The sequence below is a fragment of the Vespa mandarinia genome, chromosome 3 (assembly GCF_050613455.1).
Source record: "Vespa mandarinia isolate Hongniang chromosome 3, ASM5061345v1, whole genome shotgun sequence".
In the NCBI taxonomy this organism is placed as follows: domain Eukaryota; kingdom Metazoa; phylum Arthropoda; class Insecta; order Hymenoptera; family Vespidae; genus Vespa; species Vespa mandarinia.
In genome coordinates this window covers 12,612,661-12,628,711 of record NC_140812.1, presented here as the reverse complement: position 1 = coordinate 12,628,711, position 16,051 = coordinate 12,612,661, and the positions used below count along the sequence as shown (strand labels likewise).

At 44.4% G+C, this 16,051-nt stretch overlaps 1 protein-coding gene across 13 annotated transcripts in view; it reads left to right on the top strand.

The window, feature by feature from the left end:
* Window positions 1–16,051, top strand: part of LOC118450173 (uncharacterized) — a 45,327-nt gene that overhangs the window by 26,559 nt on the left and 2,717 nt on the right. For 6 of the 13 annotated variants that reach the window (XM_035885684.2, XM_035885674.2, XM_035885676.2 and 3 more), the window contains 8 exons: window positions 817–940; window positions 11,862–13,467; window positions 13,602–14,379; window positions 14,470–14,643; window positions 14,716–14,886; window positions 14,959–15,270; window positions 15,377–15,698; window positions 15,782–16,028. In XM_035885684.2, the coding sequence (XP_035741577.2) occupies window positions 12,557–13,467; window positions 13,602–14,379; window positions 14,470–14,643; window positions 14,716–14,886; window positions 14,959–15,270; window positions 15,377–15,698; window positions 15,782–16,028 (2,915 nt within the window). In that variant the 5' untranslated portion in view covers window positions 817–940; window positions 11,862–12,556. Of the gene's footprint in view, window positions 1–816; window positions 941–11,346; window positions 11,505–11,861; window positions 13,468–13,601; window positions 14,380–14,469; window positions 14,644–14,715; window positions 14,887–14,958; window positions 15,271–15,376; window positions 15,699–15,781; window positions 16,029–16,051 lie in introns of all 13 variants that reach the window. The other 7 variants (XM_085655866.1, XM_085655869.1, XM_035885678.2 and 4 more) reach the window with 6 other exon arrangements.

The window sequence follows — 16,051 nt, the reverse complement described above, 5'->3', positions numbered from 1 at the left end:
AAGTACACGGACCGACGGGAACCTGCGAGCTATAATGCATCACTCGATACCGTTAGCGATAGATAATCCGTCAAGGTACGAGGTGAAAAAAGGAACTGTTGGGACATTTTTATTATCTCGCTTGGGTCACGCGATCGTCCTCTCTGACTCACCACGTTACGTATATATTTTCGATCGGGCGACAAGATTCGGACTTTTCTTATTAATGAATAAGCGCGCGATTAGAAACGCGCTAATCGCGCAACGCATCTTTCGTTCGAGGGAAAGTGTAACAAAAAGCAATAGAACTCGGTCAGATGCGTTGCGTGGCGCAGAGGGAGAGACAGAGAGAGAGAGAGAGAGAGAGAGAGAGAGAGAGAGAGAGAGAGAGAGAGAGATGATGAAAAAGAAATAGAGAGCCGAGGAACGGGGAAAGGGCAAAGGATTGCTCTCTCGAGTTAAGTAGTTAGCTTGGGAAAAGCGGTTTCGATTAGCCAGCTCGTTGAATTCGCTCGTCTACGAGAGCGACGGATGACGTCGTTCGAGTAGTCCTGCGAGGATTCCGAACGTTCCATTCGACTCACCGGAATGCTACGGACCTTCGTTTAAATTGCAAGTACCTCGCGAAGATCTGGACTACTACAATCGGGTGGGATTCGAATGACGACCTCTCTCGTTCGGCTATTATCCAAGTTTTTGAAAGGGAAAAGAGAGAGAGAGAGAGAGAGAGAGAGAGAGAGAGAGAGAGAGAGAGAGAAATTCAAATATTCTCGCGTAGATCGGAGAAGGAGATATTTTATAGAGAGATTCAATTACCCTTTTGCCTTTTGCTTTCAGAGCAATAAAGCCCGACGATCATCGAGCAAGGACGAAGCGAGGAAAAAAGGGAAGAGCGCGCAAAAGTCTCGAGAGCTCAAGGCGTAGGACGAGGCCACCGTCGTCGCCGTCGTAAAAAGAAAGGGTGAGTTGTCGAATTCACGGAGGCATCGTAAAAAAGTAAAAAGGCCAAAGTTGGAATCGTGGCCGCGGAAGAAACGCGTCTAACAAACTCTAACAGAATTTCGCTTACGACGTGCTCAGCCCTTCTTGATCCTCCCACCGACTGGCAAAGACGAGGAAACGTATTTGCTCGTGGCTTATTCCTTCCTTACCGCATTCACCATCGGTAAATACCGACTTTCTTTTCTCTCGGAGTCCTCTCGATCCTAGTACGTGTCCCAATCGACCGAATCGATCCTAGTCGACTACCGAAAAAAAAGATTCGTTTTTCGATTCGTAACCGGCGCAACCTGTCCTGAAAATTTGCTCTCCTTGCTTTCCGCGAACTTATATCTCAATGTCCTAGAAGCAAGTTACGTTCTTAACGAGAAAAGTGTCACGATTCGCGCATAATGCCGATTCCCCAACGTGGGAGAGGAAAGCGAAGAAATCGGATACGATCTACCGGCGTTGCCGGGGCAACCGCATCGGCACGTACTCTGGATGGATGTCTCCTTCCTCTATCTATCTCTTTTTCTCTCTTTCGTTCTGTGAATGCAACCAACAACGTTGACTCTCTCTCTCTCTCTCTCTCTCTCTCTCTCTCTCTCTCTCTCTCTCTCTCTCTCTCTCTTTCTCTCGTGCCATTGACGATACTCGCGTGCTCTCTCGTAGTCGTCGCGTTGAACACCGCTACGGCTCGTCTTTGTTCCGCCGGTGTGTCTGGGCCGACAGTGAGTATCAAAGTCTCCGTATCTAATAATAAACGAACGGCATTGTTAGAAAATGGGTCGAGTAACTTTGTGCTTATATGCGAGATACGATGTCATCCTACGTAAACGCGTCCTCTATATTCGTGTATGCGTGTATCGGTACTCTTGCCTGTATCAATGATCGACGTTTATACGTCTCCTTGCTCTTTCTCTCTCTTTCTCTCTCTCTCTCTCTCTCTCTCTCTCTCTCTCTCTCTCTCTCTCTCTCTCCCGCTCTATAGAATAGAATAGATTACATAATATCTTCTTCGTGTACATTACATCGTACGATACGAAGGAATCGCCTTTGTTGGTCTTCCTTTTCTTTAGTCGCGTCGTTCATTTTTTTAAAATGCTTCCAGCGATATACGAAAAAATGTTCCTCTCTTTCTTGGCCAAGAATTCAACACGGTCAAGATATGTGTGTATATATGTATATATACACGTTGCATTTTTTTTTTTAACGCGACGTGGAAACGTTTACGTAAAATCACGAGAAGAGGAAGGACAAACGACGAAGAGAAAATAGAAGAAAAACGGGCCAAACTATGTTTACCTTTCATGACTCGAGGACAGTTCTTGTTTCTTGTCTTACACACTAGTAGAGCGTTGTTTGTATGTATACCGCAGAAGTGACGATATCTTAACGATGTATTAGCTTCGAACGCGTGCATCGTTTCATTGCGTTTAACGGCAGCTGGCTCTTTGCTCGAGAGCTTTCCCAAATAAGCTTTCCCCTTCGACTTTCTAAAGCTCCGAGTCTGAAATCAGCCGAAGCATGACGTAACTTTTCTTTTCTGACAAAAATTCTCCCACGCTCGCTCGAGGAAATTTTCATAGTCGCGTTACGAATAAAAAAGCCACTTTGAATTATATTCTTTTATTTTGTTTATCGCTCGGGAATAAATCTTTCCAAGAGAAAACTTTCTTTTCCTCGTTTCTATTACGACGTATCGGATCCAGTCTCGTTTAATTCATTCTCATCAAAGGCAACGTCTTTATACGTTTCTTGTTCGTTCGCCAACATGAGACTCCGCGGTAAACCGACGTACCGAAAATTTATCGTTCCGCTTCCTCGCGAGACGCGGTTTTGCGGTTCGTCACACCTGGTTACATGTCGTATGCGTGGCTCGATTTTTGTTCAACGCTGTGAATACGAAAATTTATTACCCGAGTTTCTCGACAGTCGGATAGGTGGATTTGCACGAAACTGCCTGCAAAGGTAAGTTTTCTCATTTAACAAAGGTAGACCGAGTAAACTGCAGCTGCTGCTACTTCCCTAATTTATTAGCAACGTACACGTTTCCGCGTGTACCGGAACTCGGTTGCGCGCGAACGTTTTTTTTTTTTTTTTTTTTTTTTTTTTTTTTTTTCTTTTTTTTTTTTCACCTTTTTTTTCTTCTTTTTCGAATCTAATCCGTCATTCATCAATTTCATAACGAAATCTATCGTACTAAGTGGTAAGAGCCGGTTATCGGTCAGACGCGGCAAGCAATCAGTTTCTAGCGTTGGTAAAGAAGAAAGCTGCGAGCGTCGATAACGAGAGCCAGTCTCTCCTTCTCTTCCTTTCTCTCCTGTAATCAAGGAACTATCTGGGCGCAATTTAATGCGAGGGTGTTACATTTACGGTCGCATCGTCGTTAATTCAAACCGAGATACGAGATCTCGGTGGAAGGAAGGAGACGAAGAAGGAAGGGTGTCGCTCTGAAAAAAGGAAATAACTGCCCTGACGGGCAAAGGGACAGACCGTGAACAGTACCGTTACTCTCTGCGTGTTATTCGATAAAATTGCTTCGACCGTCGCGCAGTCCGTTCGGTTTGTCCCTCGATCTGTCATTCCGGAGAGAGGAAATTAACCGGACGCGTTGGCATATCGACAATGAACTGCGGACGATCTCGTTGCTCGTTTTCCATCTTTCTCTTTTTTATTTGCTTTTTTTCGTCTTTACAAAAGGGCGCGAACAAACAAAGTCTCGTGATAAGACTCAATGCGCGACTCAATAATATCTATAATACGTATAAAATGATGAATGGATGTTGACTCGACGGAAAAAGGCTCGACCTTGCACGTAATCTCGAATATATTATTTCTATCTCTCGTTGTACAGCGAAATCGTACGACTTTTCCTTCGATGATCATTTGCGCATACATCGATTTTCTTATTTTTCTTCCTTCCAGTTTTCGAGTTACTTTCTTACCTACCATTTCTTCTCTCCGTATAAGAGCGCGCTGGATTTATATGACCTACATATATACAAACATACATACATATGTGTGTGCGCGCGTATACTTACGTATACGTACCTATTCGTATACGGAAAACGTTATAATTCAGGCGGATCCGTATACTATCGCGAAACAAGGTACACTGAGAGTCTGTAATCGAACGCTTACATGCGCGTCCGCGCACAACTTGGCTACGTGCTTACCAGCTGTAGAATTATAACCGAGCGTGATACTAATTTCTACAGGCATCCGAGTAAATGCCGGAGCACGAGCGACCGTGTTCGCGGTGCATACGTCGATAGGAGGCTATATTTACTGCCTTTTACTCTGATCGAAGGCCGAATACAGCGCACCTGGTAAGAATATATCTTTCCTTCTGACCTCCACACCCCCCCCCTCTCTCTCTCTCTCTCTCTCTCTCTCTCTCTCTCTCTTTGAAACTGTTTAAGCGCATAGTTCCATTTATTTGTATTTTCGAGAAAAATCTATTGTCGGTGTTTGAAAATTCGGAAAGACAGTTTCGATGAAGCGAAGAGGATAAGGGAAAACGTTAGAAGGTCACTGTTAAAAGGGAATCGAAAATAAATAGTGGAAGGGAGAAAGCGAGAGGAGCGTTTTTCCTGCGAAGCTCTCTCAAGCATTTCGTGCTTTGCGAATAATTCGACGGTGGTTCGTACACGAGAGACAACGTTTGTAATTCATGGCTCGTATCCCATCCTGCTAACGGAGTACGAACGGTCTATAAAGTACCTGCGTGTACATACACGCGCGCTCGTCCTACGTATATAGGCACGCGCTTGTTGTTTACCTGCTTCTGCCAATGGTACTCCGTGTCGCGTTCAAGCGCTACAGAATGGGATGCTAATTTCAACGAACGTCAAAGTTAAATGCGAAAATGTGAGGCAAAGCGCGCGCCGTTACGAGAAGAAGAAAGAAGAAAGAAAGATGAACGAGAGAGAAAGATGGAGGGTCGAAGGGACGACTGTTTGAAAAATAAATATCTGCTAAATATATATTTGTCCGGAGAGACTGATTATTATCGCTGAAACGTTTGACGAATCAATCGGTCTGTTGTAAAATTGCGATAAACACGTGGACGTAGATTTTTATTTTTTTTCGACGTAAGAAAAAAGAAAAATAAAGTGTTTCTCTTGGAAGAAACGGAGCCGGTCGAGTAGGCTCTCGGATGTACCTCGACGGTAGTTTTCTTAAGAGAGCCGAGGTAACTGGGTAAAAGCGACGGGCACTGGCAGAGACTCGTGGAACGTAAACGTGCCAACGTAACGACGAAACGCAACCAAAAGTCCACGAATTAAAATCGGCTTCGTTGGTAATCCTTTTCTTCATTTTAATCAAATAGTGATAGTTAGGAGCAGTCATAGGAAAGGTCTTTCGACGTAATTTAATAAGACGATGTAGCTATTGTAGAATGCATTAGCTCTATGGCATTTGATGATTTTGGGACGTTATTCTATTATACGCGATTTAACGTACCTCAAAGTTTCAACAAATTCGACCAAAAATATAGGATTAGTTGCGAAGCAACAGTTTTATCGGAGAAACGGCTGGAGCGACGAGCGTTGTCGCTGTCAGAAACAGCAGGACGTTTTCTCGTTCCCCTTTTAGAAGTCTGACGATGAAGCATAGCATCGATCGACCGAGAATATAGTCGTTTCCACGAAGAAAACTAGCGCGTCCAGTTAATGGGACCTTTCTGCGCAAGGAATAATCTCACGTCGAATTCGATTTTCTTCTCCTTCTCTTCTGGTTTTCTTCGACGAGTCAGAGAGAGAGAGAGAGAGAGACCCAATAAAAATTTGCAAAGCGCGTAAATATCAATTACCGAAATTTTGCCGGAGAAGATACTAATCCCCGTAGGTACTTACTAAGCGGAAGTCCGTCTTAAGTTAATATCGTATTGAGCCTCGAGCGCTGGATGAAATTGTGGGAAGATTGCGGTGAGAGGAGACTAAAGCAAGGAATGATTAAAGTCTTCTAGCAGGACCTTCCGTAAGACTGGCGGCGCGTCCTACGCTATGGACGAATAGGCTGTGTAAAGATTATCACCCGACGAATCAATTAAACGGTCCAGTTAACCGGCTAATTGCAAGCCGGATCGAGAAAACGAGGCAATCTTTCGAAAGTGGCCGTGCTCGACGCCATCTCTCTCCTCTACCCTCTCCCTCCTTTCCTTCCTTCCTTCCTTTCTCGAAGCATTCCTTTTCAAAGTTCGATGCAAATTCCCATCGATATCGGAAGAACTATGAAAATATGACCATCTATTGCATGCAGTCGTCGCGACGCTCTTGCCCTCATCCATATCGGTGGAATTTGGAATGCAGTCAAGTGCAACGGCATCCAAATGTCTTCTAACGATCCTCTTTCTCCTCCTTCCATTCTCTAATTCAAACTTCTCTCGTCTTGTTTCGTCATTCTTCACGATCTTCAACGTGTTTTCAAAGTCAACCTCTCATTTTACTAATGGCCTTCGTTCGACGGTGCGAGAAAGAGCGAGAGAGAGAGAGAGAGAGAGAGAAAAGGCAGACCGTAATCCGTGCCAAGGAGATTTGTGTACGTTTCGTTGAAAAAGACTACCTCTGAAAACTTACAAATGTACTCAAAGCTTTTTCTAAGAGTATCGAACGAACGAAATGTCGCAAACTCGTCGATTTATTTCGATCCTTTTCCCTTCTTATTAATTCGTCTATCTTTTTCTTTCGAGGAATTTGCCGAGAAGAAATTCTCTCGAGTCGTTATAAACCTTCTTCCACACTCTTCTTCCCTATACCGTCCTTTTCATAAACTTCCGACCACGCCTCTCTTCGTTTCTCCTTCACGCTTCTCTTCCTCGATCTCTATCTTTCTCGAAGATACGGCCAGGCAAAGTAATTTCCAAGTAAATCTTCGAACGAGTCGGGATAAGCCGTCGGGAAGCCAAAAGCGTAAATCCAAGTTAGATCCGATAGCCGAGCGTCCTGCCGGCCAAATTGCCGAGGTGCAATTCGTTTCGGTCGCAGTACCGTCGACGTTGAGATTCATTTTTTTTTTTTTTTTTTTTTTTTTTTTTACTTTTCTTTCTCTCTTCAACTGGGACGAATCTACGAGGAATCTTGGAAGAGATCTTTTAATTGCGTCTATTATATTCGCTTTTTGTATTTGAACGGCAAATGACACTTTCAACTGAGCTTTCATCCTTTTTTTTTTTTTTTTTTTTTTTTTCTAACTTCAATCGTTAACTCAAATCTATTAACTCGTCTCTCACGATGGAACGTGCGTAGAACAGCGCATATTATTCGAGAGTGGTGAGTTAGCGAGAAAAGTTGGCAAACATAGCCAACGACGATAAAACGGATAAAACGACGAACTCGCCGATCGGTCGTCCCAAAGATGCAGGAAAATATTCGTTTCGTGAATCGATCGCGGCTCGGAAACGGGACAACCATAAATCGTATCTTAACTCATATTCTTGAATGTCTCTCGCAAATATTTAACAAAAGATTGACGATTTTTGCTCGTCATCTTTTCTACGAAGCTTCGGAAAAAAGGAAAAGAAAAAAGAGAGGACGAGGAAGGAAGGAAATTCTACGGAGACGTCCTCTCTCTCTCTCTCTCTCTCTCTCTCTCTCTCTCTCTCTCTCTCTCTCTCTCTCTCTCTCTCTCCCTCTGTGCTGTCCTCCAAACGCGAGAGTAAGATAAAAGAGGGAACTTTAATATTAAGCCAATAAACTCTCCCAGGCTTGAATTCGTTTTCGTAATATATTATATCTCGCGAGCTGACACGCCGTTCGCTTTGCGAGAGTGGATTTTTCCGAGTAGCAACTCCTCTAGATGTCTCGAGAGAATTACGATATTATGCGGAAGAAAGGCAAAGATAACGAGACGTTACAGGACTTTAAAGTTAAATCTACGAGGTTTCCGTAAGGTCGGCAAGTACGTAAGGCTTAATATACTTTTTCTATTCTTTTCGAAAACCAAACGAGGAAAGACAACGGTAGACGATGATTCGACTTTACGAAGAGAATTTACTATTTCTCAAGAGTTTCATTGACTGAGTCAAACGAATGAGTCACGCCTCGAGACGCTTTCGAGGTAATTAATTAATCGCGGCATTCCGCGCCTAACCGTCTCCTACGTTTAAACCTGACGTTGGGAGCTTTTCAAACACAGAGAACGTACGTTGAAGCATCCTTGGAAGAACTGGACCTCCTCCTCTCCCTTATCTCATGACATTCATCTTCGTAGACTGGACACGCGAACGGTGTGAGTCACCATCGACGTAAAGTAGGCTTAGCAAGAGATCGTTACGTTCCTGTTTCCATGACATTATAAGCGAATAAAAGAGACGAGAGAGGGCGCGCGGAAAAAAAAGGAAAGGAGGAGGAGGGAAGAGGAGGTGCAGGGCCGAGGGGGGGGGGCGTTATTATACGGAGGAAAGAGAAAAGTGGGTGGGCTCGAGTTCAATCGGTCGAACGTGGATTCTCTTCTTGCCAAACTCAGCGGGACCGCATTGCGGATGCACGCGGTACTTTGCTACGGATCGTCGATTTCATTTACTTCCGTTGCTACTATTCCCGTTATCTATCAAAAAAGCGAAAGACGGAGAAAGGAACGGGGGAAAGAATAAAAATTGCATTCAGAGGACAAGCACGAAGGAGAAAGAAAGGAAAGGAAGGCAAGGTGGGAAAATGAAATTCGACTCGACAACGACGCGTGCATGACCCCTATCGGTTTTAGCCGGAGGCACTCCATCTCTCCAACATATGGAGTAATGTAATTGATTCATTTCGCTAGGAGAAGTTGCCTCATTCGAGATGAACTCCATTTCCAACATCACTTTGATGCGTTTTCATAAAATTCCATAACGATCGCGATCGCGATCGCGCTATGGCCGATCGTAACTATAAGTACGCGGTAGTATTCAAAGTGAGTATTCGAATAATTCACGTTATTTTACAAGATCGCAACCGACGAACATTACCATTCGGACGACGAACATTACCATTCGGATCGCGAGTTACGAACGATCAAGATAAATGATCGTCCATATGTATATGCGTACTACACCACTTGGCCTCTCTCATGAAGCTACTCGATTCTACGATCTCTACGGACAGTAGTCCACTAACTGAGGATCGATCGAAACGCATCAAGATCGAATTCACGTCGTGGACACGTGTCCTACCAAGATAACGGACGTTTCGATATAACGCACGTTGAAACGTGCTCGTGACACGATCTGCTTACGGTGAACGATCGTACGAGCAGTAAATCGAAATTAAAGTCTCTCTTTAATATCGATTTGCTATATGCTATAATTATCTCGATAATATATTTCTTTCCTGAAATAGAAAATAAATACAAAACTATCGGAAAATAATGATCTCTTATCGAACGATCGTTCGATATTCTATTGCCAATTAACAAGAAATTCTCGATCCAAACTTGGCCCATCGGAATATATACAGACAGCTGACCCATCGACTCTCTTGGAATAAAAGGAGGTCGTTGCTCAATCACCTCAAATATGGTACGATACGAACTTTGTAAGCGCATTAACGACAACGTACATCGCTGATCTAACGATCTTTAATTACGTATCCTTCTTACGTGCAACGAGCAGAAAACTCATTCTCGAGACGTATCTGCGATATCTTGACGCTTGAAAGACAGCGCCAGATACAAAATCGATTTCGTATCGAGTGCCAATGATAAGATAACATATATCGCGACACTTTCTTCTTCTTACGTAGAATCGCGTGTAATTAACGATGATATTTGATTTTTAAGCCTTTCGCTCGACGAGTAGTGCTCTTCAAAGATCCATTATCGTCCTTCTCGTACTCGTCATTATTATTATCATCAAAATTCTCGAGCGTTGGGCTAAATTGAAAACAAATGAAATCAGGCACTGCGCTGTAATCCTGACAAAGGGATCGATGATACAACGCGTTGACGTATTATCTATTATATATGCCGATAACGATGCAGCGAAACAAAGTACGTTCGATTTCTTTCGATTTAGGGCCTATATCAATGTCGACGATATATAACGTCGTTTGCACCGTTTTGTGCAAAATTTACCGTTTCCTACGCCTATCCTATCCTATCTCTCTCTCTCTCTCTCTCTCTCTCTTTCTCTCTCTCTCTCTATCTCTCTCTCTCTATCTATCTATCTATCTATCTATCTATCTATCTATCTATCTATCTATCTATCTATCTAGCGAACGTCGTCGAATCTCCGCTTATCTTTCCACGTTTGACACGAATGCGAAACGTCAGTCGTATAGCCGATAACGCACCCTGTCAATAGAGAAAATTCATGTGAAATTTTGCAAGCATCGTTTCTGGAATAAGACAAAAGATAACGTTTATGTTTTTTGCAGATAACTATTTTATATCCTAAGTCTTATTGGACAGCGAGATGAAAAAGAAATAAGACGGTTCTTTCGAGCTGTAAGAAAGGCATATTTTTATCAAATGCCTTGCAGGTAAAGGAAATGCATTTTCTCTCTCGTCTTCTCATAACTCGTGGAATAAAGATCTTTCAAGATCGTCGATGACGAATTATCTCAATTGCGTATGCGAAAATAATTGTATGATGATACATGAATAACGTTTTCTCGAGATTGTCCTCTTATCTTCATCGTTCGAAAATCACACCAAACGTACTCGTTACATTTTCGTTTGTTAAAATAACACGTATGTATATATATATATATATATATATACGTATATATATATATACGTGTATCCACGGTAATATGAATTTTTTCGTCGGAATGTCCTTTGCAGAGAGAAAGAGAGAGTACGGTGAGATAGATTTACACCAATTAAAACGTGCGAACATAGACAAGAGAGTTGAGCTTATGAAGTGAGAAGAGTAGTACTGGGAATCTCGAACGTAGGACGTGTATGTAGCTTGGAGCTTCGTTAAAGTCATTAGAGAAATCAGGGAAATATACTGACGAGAGGATGCGACTATCCTATCTTTCTCTTTCTCTCTCTCCTTCCTCCCCCTGTATCTCCCACGTTCGTATGCACGCACACGTAACTCGCACATCTCTCTCCCCCTCTCTCTCTGTCTGTCTGTTTGTCTGTCTTTCTCTCTCCCGCAGTTCGAACGCGACACGCGATGTATGCAAAAGCACGACCGAACCAGCCAGCGTAGTACATTATACACTTTGTTCTCGAGAGCGTGGAATTACCGTAGACGAGAATCACCGGTTTATATACATTTTTATTAGGTGAAAAGGTGTTATGGTATTCGTGCGAATATCTTCGTTATTCTACTAGACTTATTCCCCCACCCCCCTCTCTCTCTCTTTCTCTCTCTCTCTTTTTTCAACCTTTCCCCACATCTCTCGAAGCTTTTCACACTGACGATTTCCTCTTCTTTCTCTCATTTATCAGCCCTTTTATAGCAGACGTAGCTGTACATACAACCTTCCTCGTTCGGGAATGAAACTTTAAAGCTTGGAGAAGGTTCGAGGTTACCTCGATCACGTTACCGCTCCGAAAGTATCGTTATAAATTTGGATTTAATCCGATACGAGAATCGATAGACATTGGTAAGAACGAAACTTTGATCGTTTCCCGAACTTTAGACATATCCGAGAAAGTTTAAAGTTACGATAATCGTTTCGGTCCTCTCGCGTTGTCACGGTCACAATGATGCCCGAGATTATGTAATAACAGGTAAACGAGAAATAAGGGAAAATGTGTAAAATAAATTTTAGGGGGCGGTTAAAAAGAGATCAATCATTAAAGTTCGTTAAGGATCGCGACAACGACGACGGGACATTTAACGACTTTCTTCGGAGTCTCCGATTCGATCGTCAAAATTTCGTGTTAAAACGAAACATTGCTGATCGAAGAAGACACGAGAAAAGATTCTGAGAAAGTAAAATTTATATTTTTTCTTTCAGACACTTTTGGATAGAATGCAGCGAGAGGAAAGGCAACGTCGGCCTGGGAGAACGAGGCGATGAGAGGTCTGAATGGAGTCCGAGGAAGCTTCGGAGCCCCCTGGGGCTCGAACGTACGTGCCATCGTCAGGGTTCGAGCGGGCAGCTCGACGCGAAATCTCGACCTGATCCGCGAATTTTTTACGCGAACGTGAGCCAAAGAAGATAAAAGAAAAGGTGGATATATCGCGGTGTTCGAATCGATTCGAATCCGAGTAAAAATATAGTGGACGGGATAAGCCTATTATACGTAGATATATAGATAGAAAAATTAACGCATAATAAAACGGCCTTAGAAAGTGTTTTCCTTTCGTTGACAACGACGCTGACTAAGGACGACGCGGTAAGAATTGAATTAATATGACGGCGGATCTTGTTTCGTTGATCGATGAATACGCAGCCGTATGGGAGCGAAACCAAGTCGTAGAGAAGGAAAGCAACGCGCCTCGCATCAGAAGAATAGGTAATGCTTCTAAGATGTTCGAATCTCTTTCTAGTAATAATTGGAGTTTGTACGTTGCGCGTAATAGGATCATAGTGGAGCCAACGTAAGGAGATTTACGATTTAAAAGTACGGATAAATCGAATAAAGAACGTACGCGATAAAAAAAAAAAAAAAGAAAAAAAAGAAAAAAAAAGGAAAAAAAAGAAAGAAAATGGCAGCGCCGGTGATAGAGAAGAAGCGATTCTTTTGTCGCGAGTGGGCGTTCATGAAACTGTCCCATTGTTTGGAACAACGGCCCGCATCGAAGACCTGTGGTGCGTTAATCGTCGGTGGTCCAGGAAGCGGAAAGACTGCCCTCTGTGCCGAACTGGCATGGCCCTCGAACGGTTCGAACGCGAGGCATCAGAGAGCTTTGAATCGACGTCTTCTGGCGAGGCACTTTTGCCAAGCTAGAAGCGAAGCGTCTCTTTCGCCAGCCCAGTTTGTTAGATCTTTGGTGGCACAATTACTTCAGGCTAGTTCCGATGGTATTCGTCGCGCGACACCGGACTCACCGACGACGTTGAACGCGACAAATCTAACGACGAACCCGACGACGAACCCAACGACGAACCCGACGACAATGGTCTTAACTTCGAAAGAGGCTGTAGCCGAGGCCTATGCCGAAAAGTTGAGAACGGATCCGGAGATTCAGGCTGCTTTGGAACCTGACATCCTCGATCGTGACCCGGACGACGCGTTGAAGAAGGCCCTGCTCTTTCCTCTTTTAGAAGTCGAACCTCCGAAAAGTTGTCTCTTCCTCTTGGTCGACTCCATCGACGAGGGTCAAACGCTCAATCCTCCTCAGACTGGTACCCGAGATTCGAGAAGGGAAAACGATAACGTCAGTCGTACGATCGCCGAACTCCTTGCCAATCATCATCACCTATTTCCACAGTGGCTTCTTTTAGTTTGTACGGCGCGACGTCAGAGCAAGACCATCTCGCGTATGTTCACCGGATTCCGTAAGATATCTTTGGACGATTTGAGAAAGTCTCAGGTGGTCAGGGACGTCCAGCAGTATATACTCGAACGTTTGGATCAAGAGGATACTCTCAGGTGGGTGGGTGCCGCCTTCGGCAGGTGTGTATAGTTAGTTGATTTTTTCTTCCCCCCCCCCTCTCTCTCTCTCCTCCTCCTCCTCCTCCTCCTCCCCCCTCCAACCTTGCTTGCTCACTCACCTCTCTCATACGAATCATTCTTATCGGTGTGTTCAGGCAACACATCTCTCGCGATACAGCGGAGATGCTGAATCAGCTACACATCAAAAGCAACGGCTGCTTCTTGTACCTGGAAAAAGTGTTGGACGGTGTGGCCGAGAACTTTATCGTCCTTCGAGAAGTTCGAGAAATACCGGGAACGTTAAACGGTCTTTATCTCTGGTTGTGTCAGAGGCTCTTTAGTAGGAAACAGTTTGCCAAGGTGCAACCCCTGTTGAACGTCATTCTTGCTGCAAAATTACCCATCACGCAAGAGATACTTTACAAATGTGTAAGGACAGCGTGCCCTAACATCACCGTCGAAGACTTCAATCGTCGCTTACATCTTTTACGAAGAGTTATATCGGTGTCTCGAGCCGGTGCCTTGATGCTCTTTCATCATAGTTTCGCCGAATGGCTGTTGGACGTGAAACATTGCACCCAAAAGTATCTTTGCTCGGCCGTCGAGGGTCACGCCATGCTGGCGGGCTACTACACGCTTCGTGGACCTGAACTTAACCCAGACGAGATTTGCGTGTTGGGACAGCACCTACAACGGGCGATAACGAACGCGTCGACGAGCAACTGTTGTACTCTCGACGTTCATACTCTTCAAGTGCTCTGGATGATGGGTACCGGTGCACCCATCGAGGAATGTTACTTGGATAGTTCGGAATGCATATTATGGCCACGACAAGAGGTTAAACTTTTGAGGCTTCTCATAGACGCGGGCGCTAAATTATCGGAAAAGGTCGTCGAGGACGATGCCAGTAAAGACGCCGTTTCTTCTAGTCAGGTAGCAACACGATTCCCCCTCGAGTAGACGATTACAAATTTTATTCTTTGTGTAATGTAATAATGTTGAAGATCAAATCTCGCCACGCAGGTCTCGCAGGACGCGAGCCCCATGGACGAATCCCCGAGTGAACCATTGACCGAGTTACTCGGCGAGAGCGGTGACATCAATCAAACGGACTCTTGCGGTAGAACAGTATTGCACACGCTCGCTGCGGATGGCAATGCGTCCTTATTAGAACTTGCTCTTGCGGCTTGTCCGCACGTAAGCCTTTTATTCTCTCTCATAGATTAACTTTGCCCTTACTTGCTCTTACTTGTGACATTTAAATTCCAGGCAAAATTGGAAGGCACCGATCGTCACGGACAAACGCCATTGAATTTAGCTGCCAGACACGGTTACGCGGACGTCGTACGAGTACTTTTAGCCGCAGGCGCGAATGCGGACCATGCCGATTGCGATGGTTGGACTGCCTTAAGAGCCGCCGCATGGGGTGGACACACTCAGGTATATATGAACATACGCAAAACGATCTCTTTGCATAGAAGAGGCAAGCGATAAGGATGTATTTTCGCGAAGGTGGTAGAACAGCTCTTGGAATATGGCGCTATGGTCGATTGTGCCGACTGGGATCAAAGGACAGCATTGAGAGCCGCAGCCTGGGGCGGCCACGAAGATATTGTGAAGGCCTTGTTACAGCATGGTGCCGATGTCAATAGGACGGACGACGAAGGTAGAACCGCCTTGATAGCTGCCGCTTACATGGGTCATAGCGAGATAGTAGAACATCTTCTCGACTTTGGCGCTAAAATCGATCATGCGGACAGCGATGGCAGAACGGCACTGAGCGTAGCAGCCTTGTGCGTGCCATCCAACCACGGTTATGCCAAAGTTAATAGCCTTTCTTCTTATTTCCATATTTTCCTAATATACTAATATAAAATAATTATATCGAACGATTTACTTTAAACTGTTCTTGGTGCATTCCCCGGCACAGGTCGTTACGATACTTTTAGAAAGAGGAGCCGCGGTAGATCATCAAGACAAGGATGGTATGACACCACTATTGGTGGCTGCCTTCGAAGGTCATAGAGACGTATGCGAATTGCTTCTGGAATACGAAGCAGATGTGGATCATTGCGATGCGACGGGAAGGACGCCTCTTTGGGCTGCAGCCAGCATGGGTCACGGATCTGTCGTTGCTTTGTTATTATTCTGGGGCTGTTACGTAGATAGTATAGACAACGAAGGTAGAACTGTACTTAGCGTTGCTGCCGCGCAAGGTGATACGGATGTCGTCAAACAATTACTCGATAGAGGTGGCTCTTCATATTATCTCTTGCATCTTGATATATTTATTCATTTCCTTATTAACTGGGCACGATTGAAAATTCTCTTCAAGGTCTTGACGAACAGCACAGAGACAATTCTGGATGGACACCGTTGCATTATGCAGCCTTCGAAGGTCACGTAGACGTTTGCGAAGCATTGCTAGAGGCCGGTGCTAAGATCGACGAAGCCGATAACGACGGAAAAGGCGCTCTGATGCTTGCCGCGCAAGAAGGACACGCTACGTTGGTGGAGAGGCTCTTGGTGCAGCATGGTGCACCCATCGATCAACACGCTCACGATGGAAAAACTGCATTAAGGTACGTTTCTCCATGTTTTAATC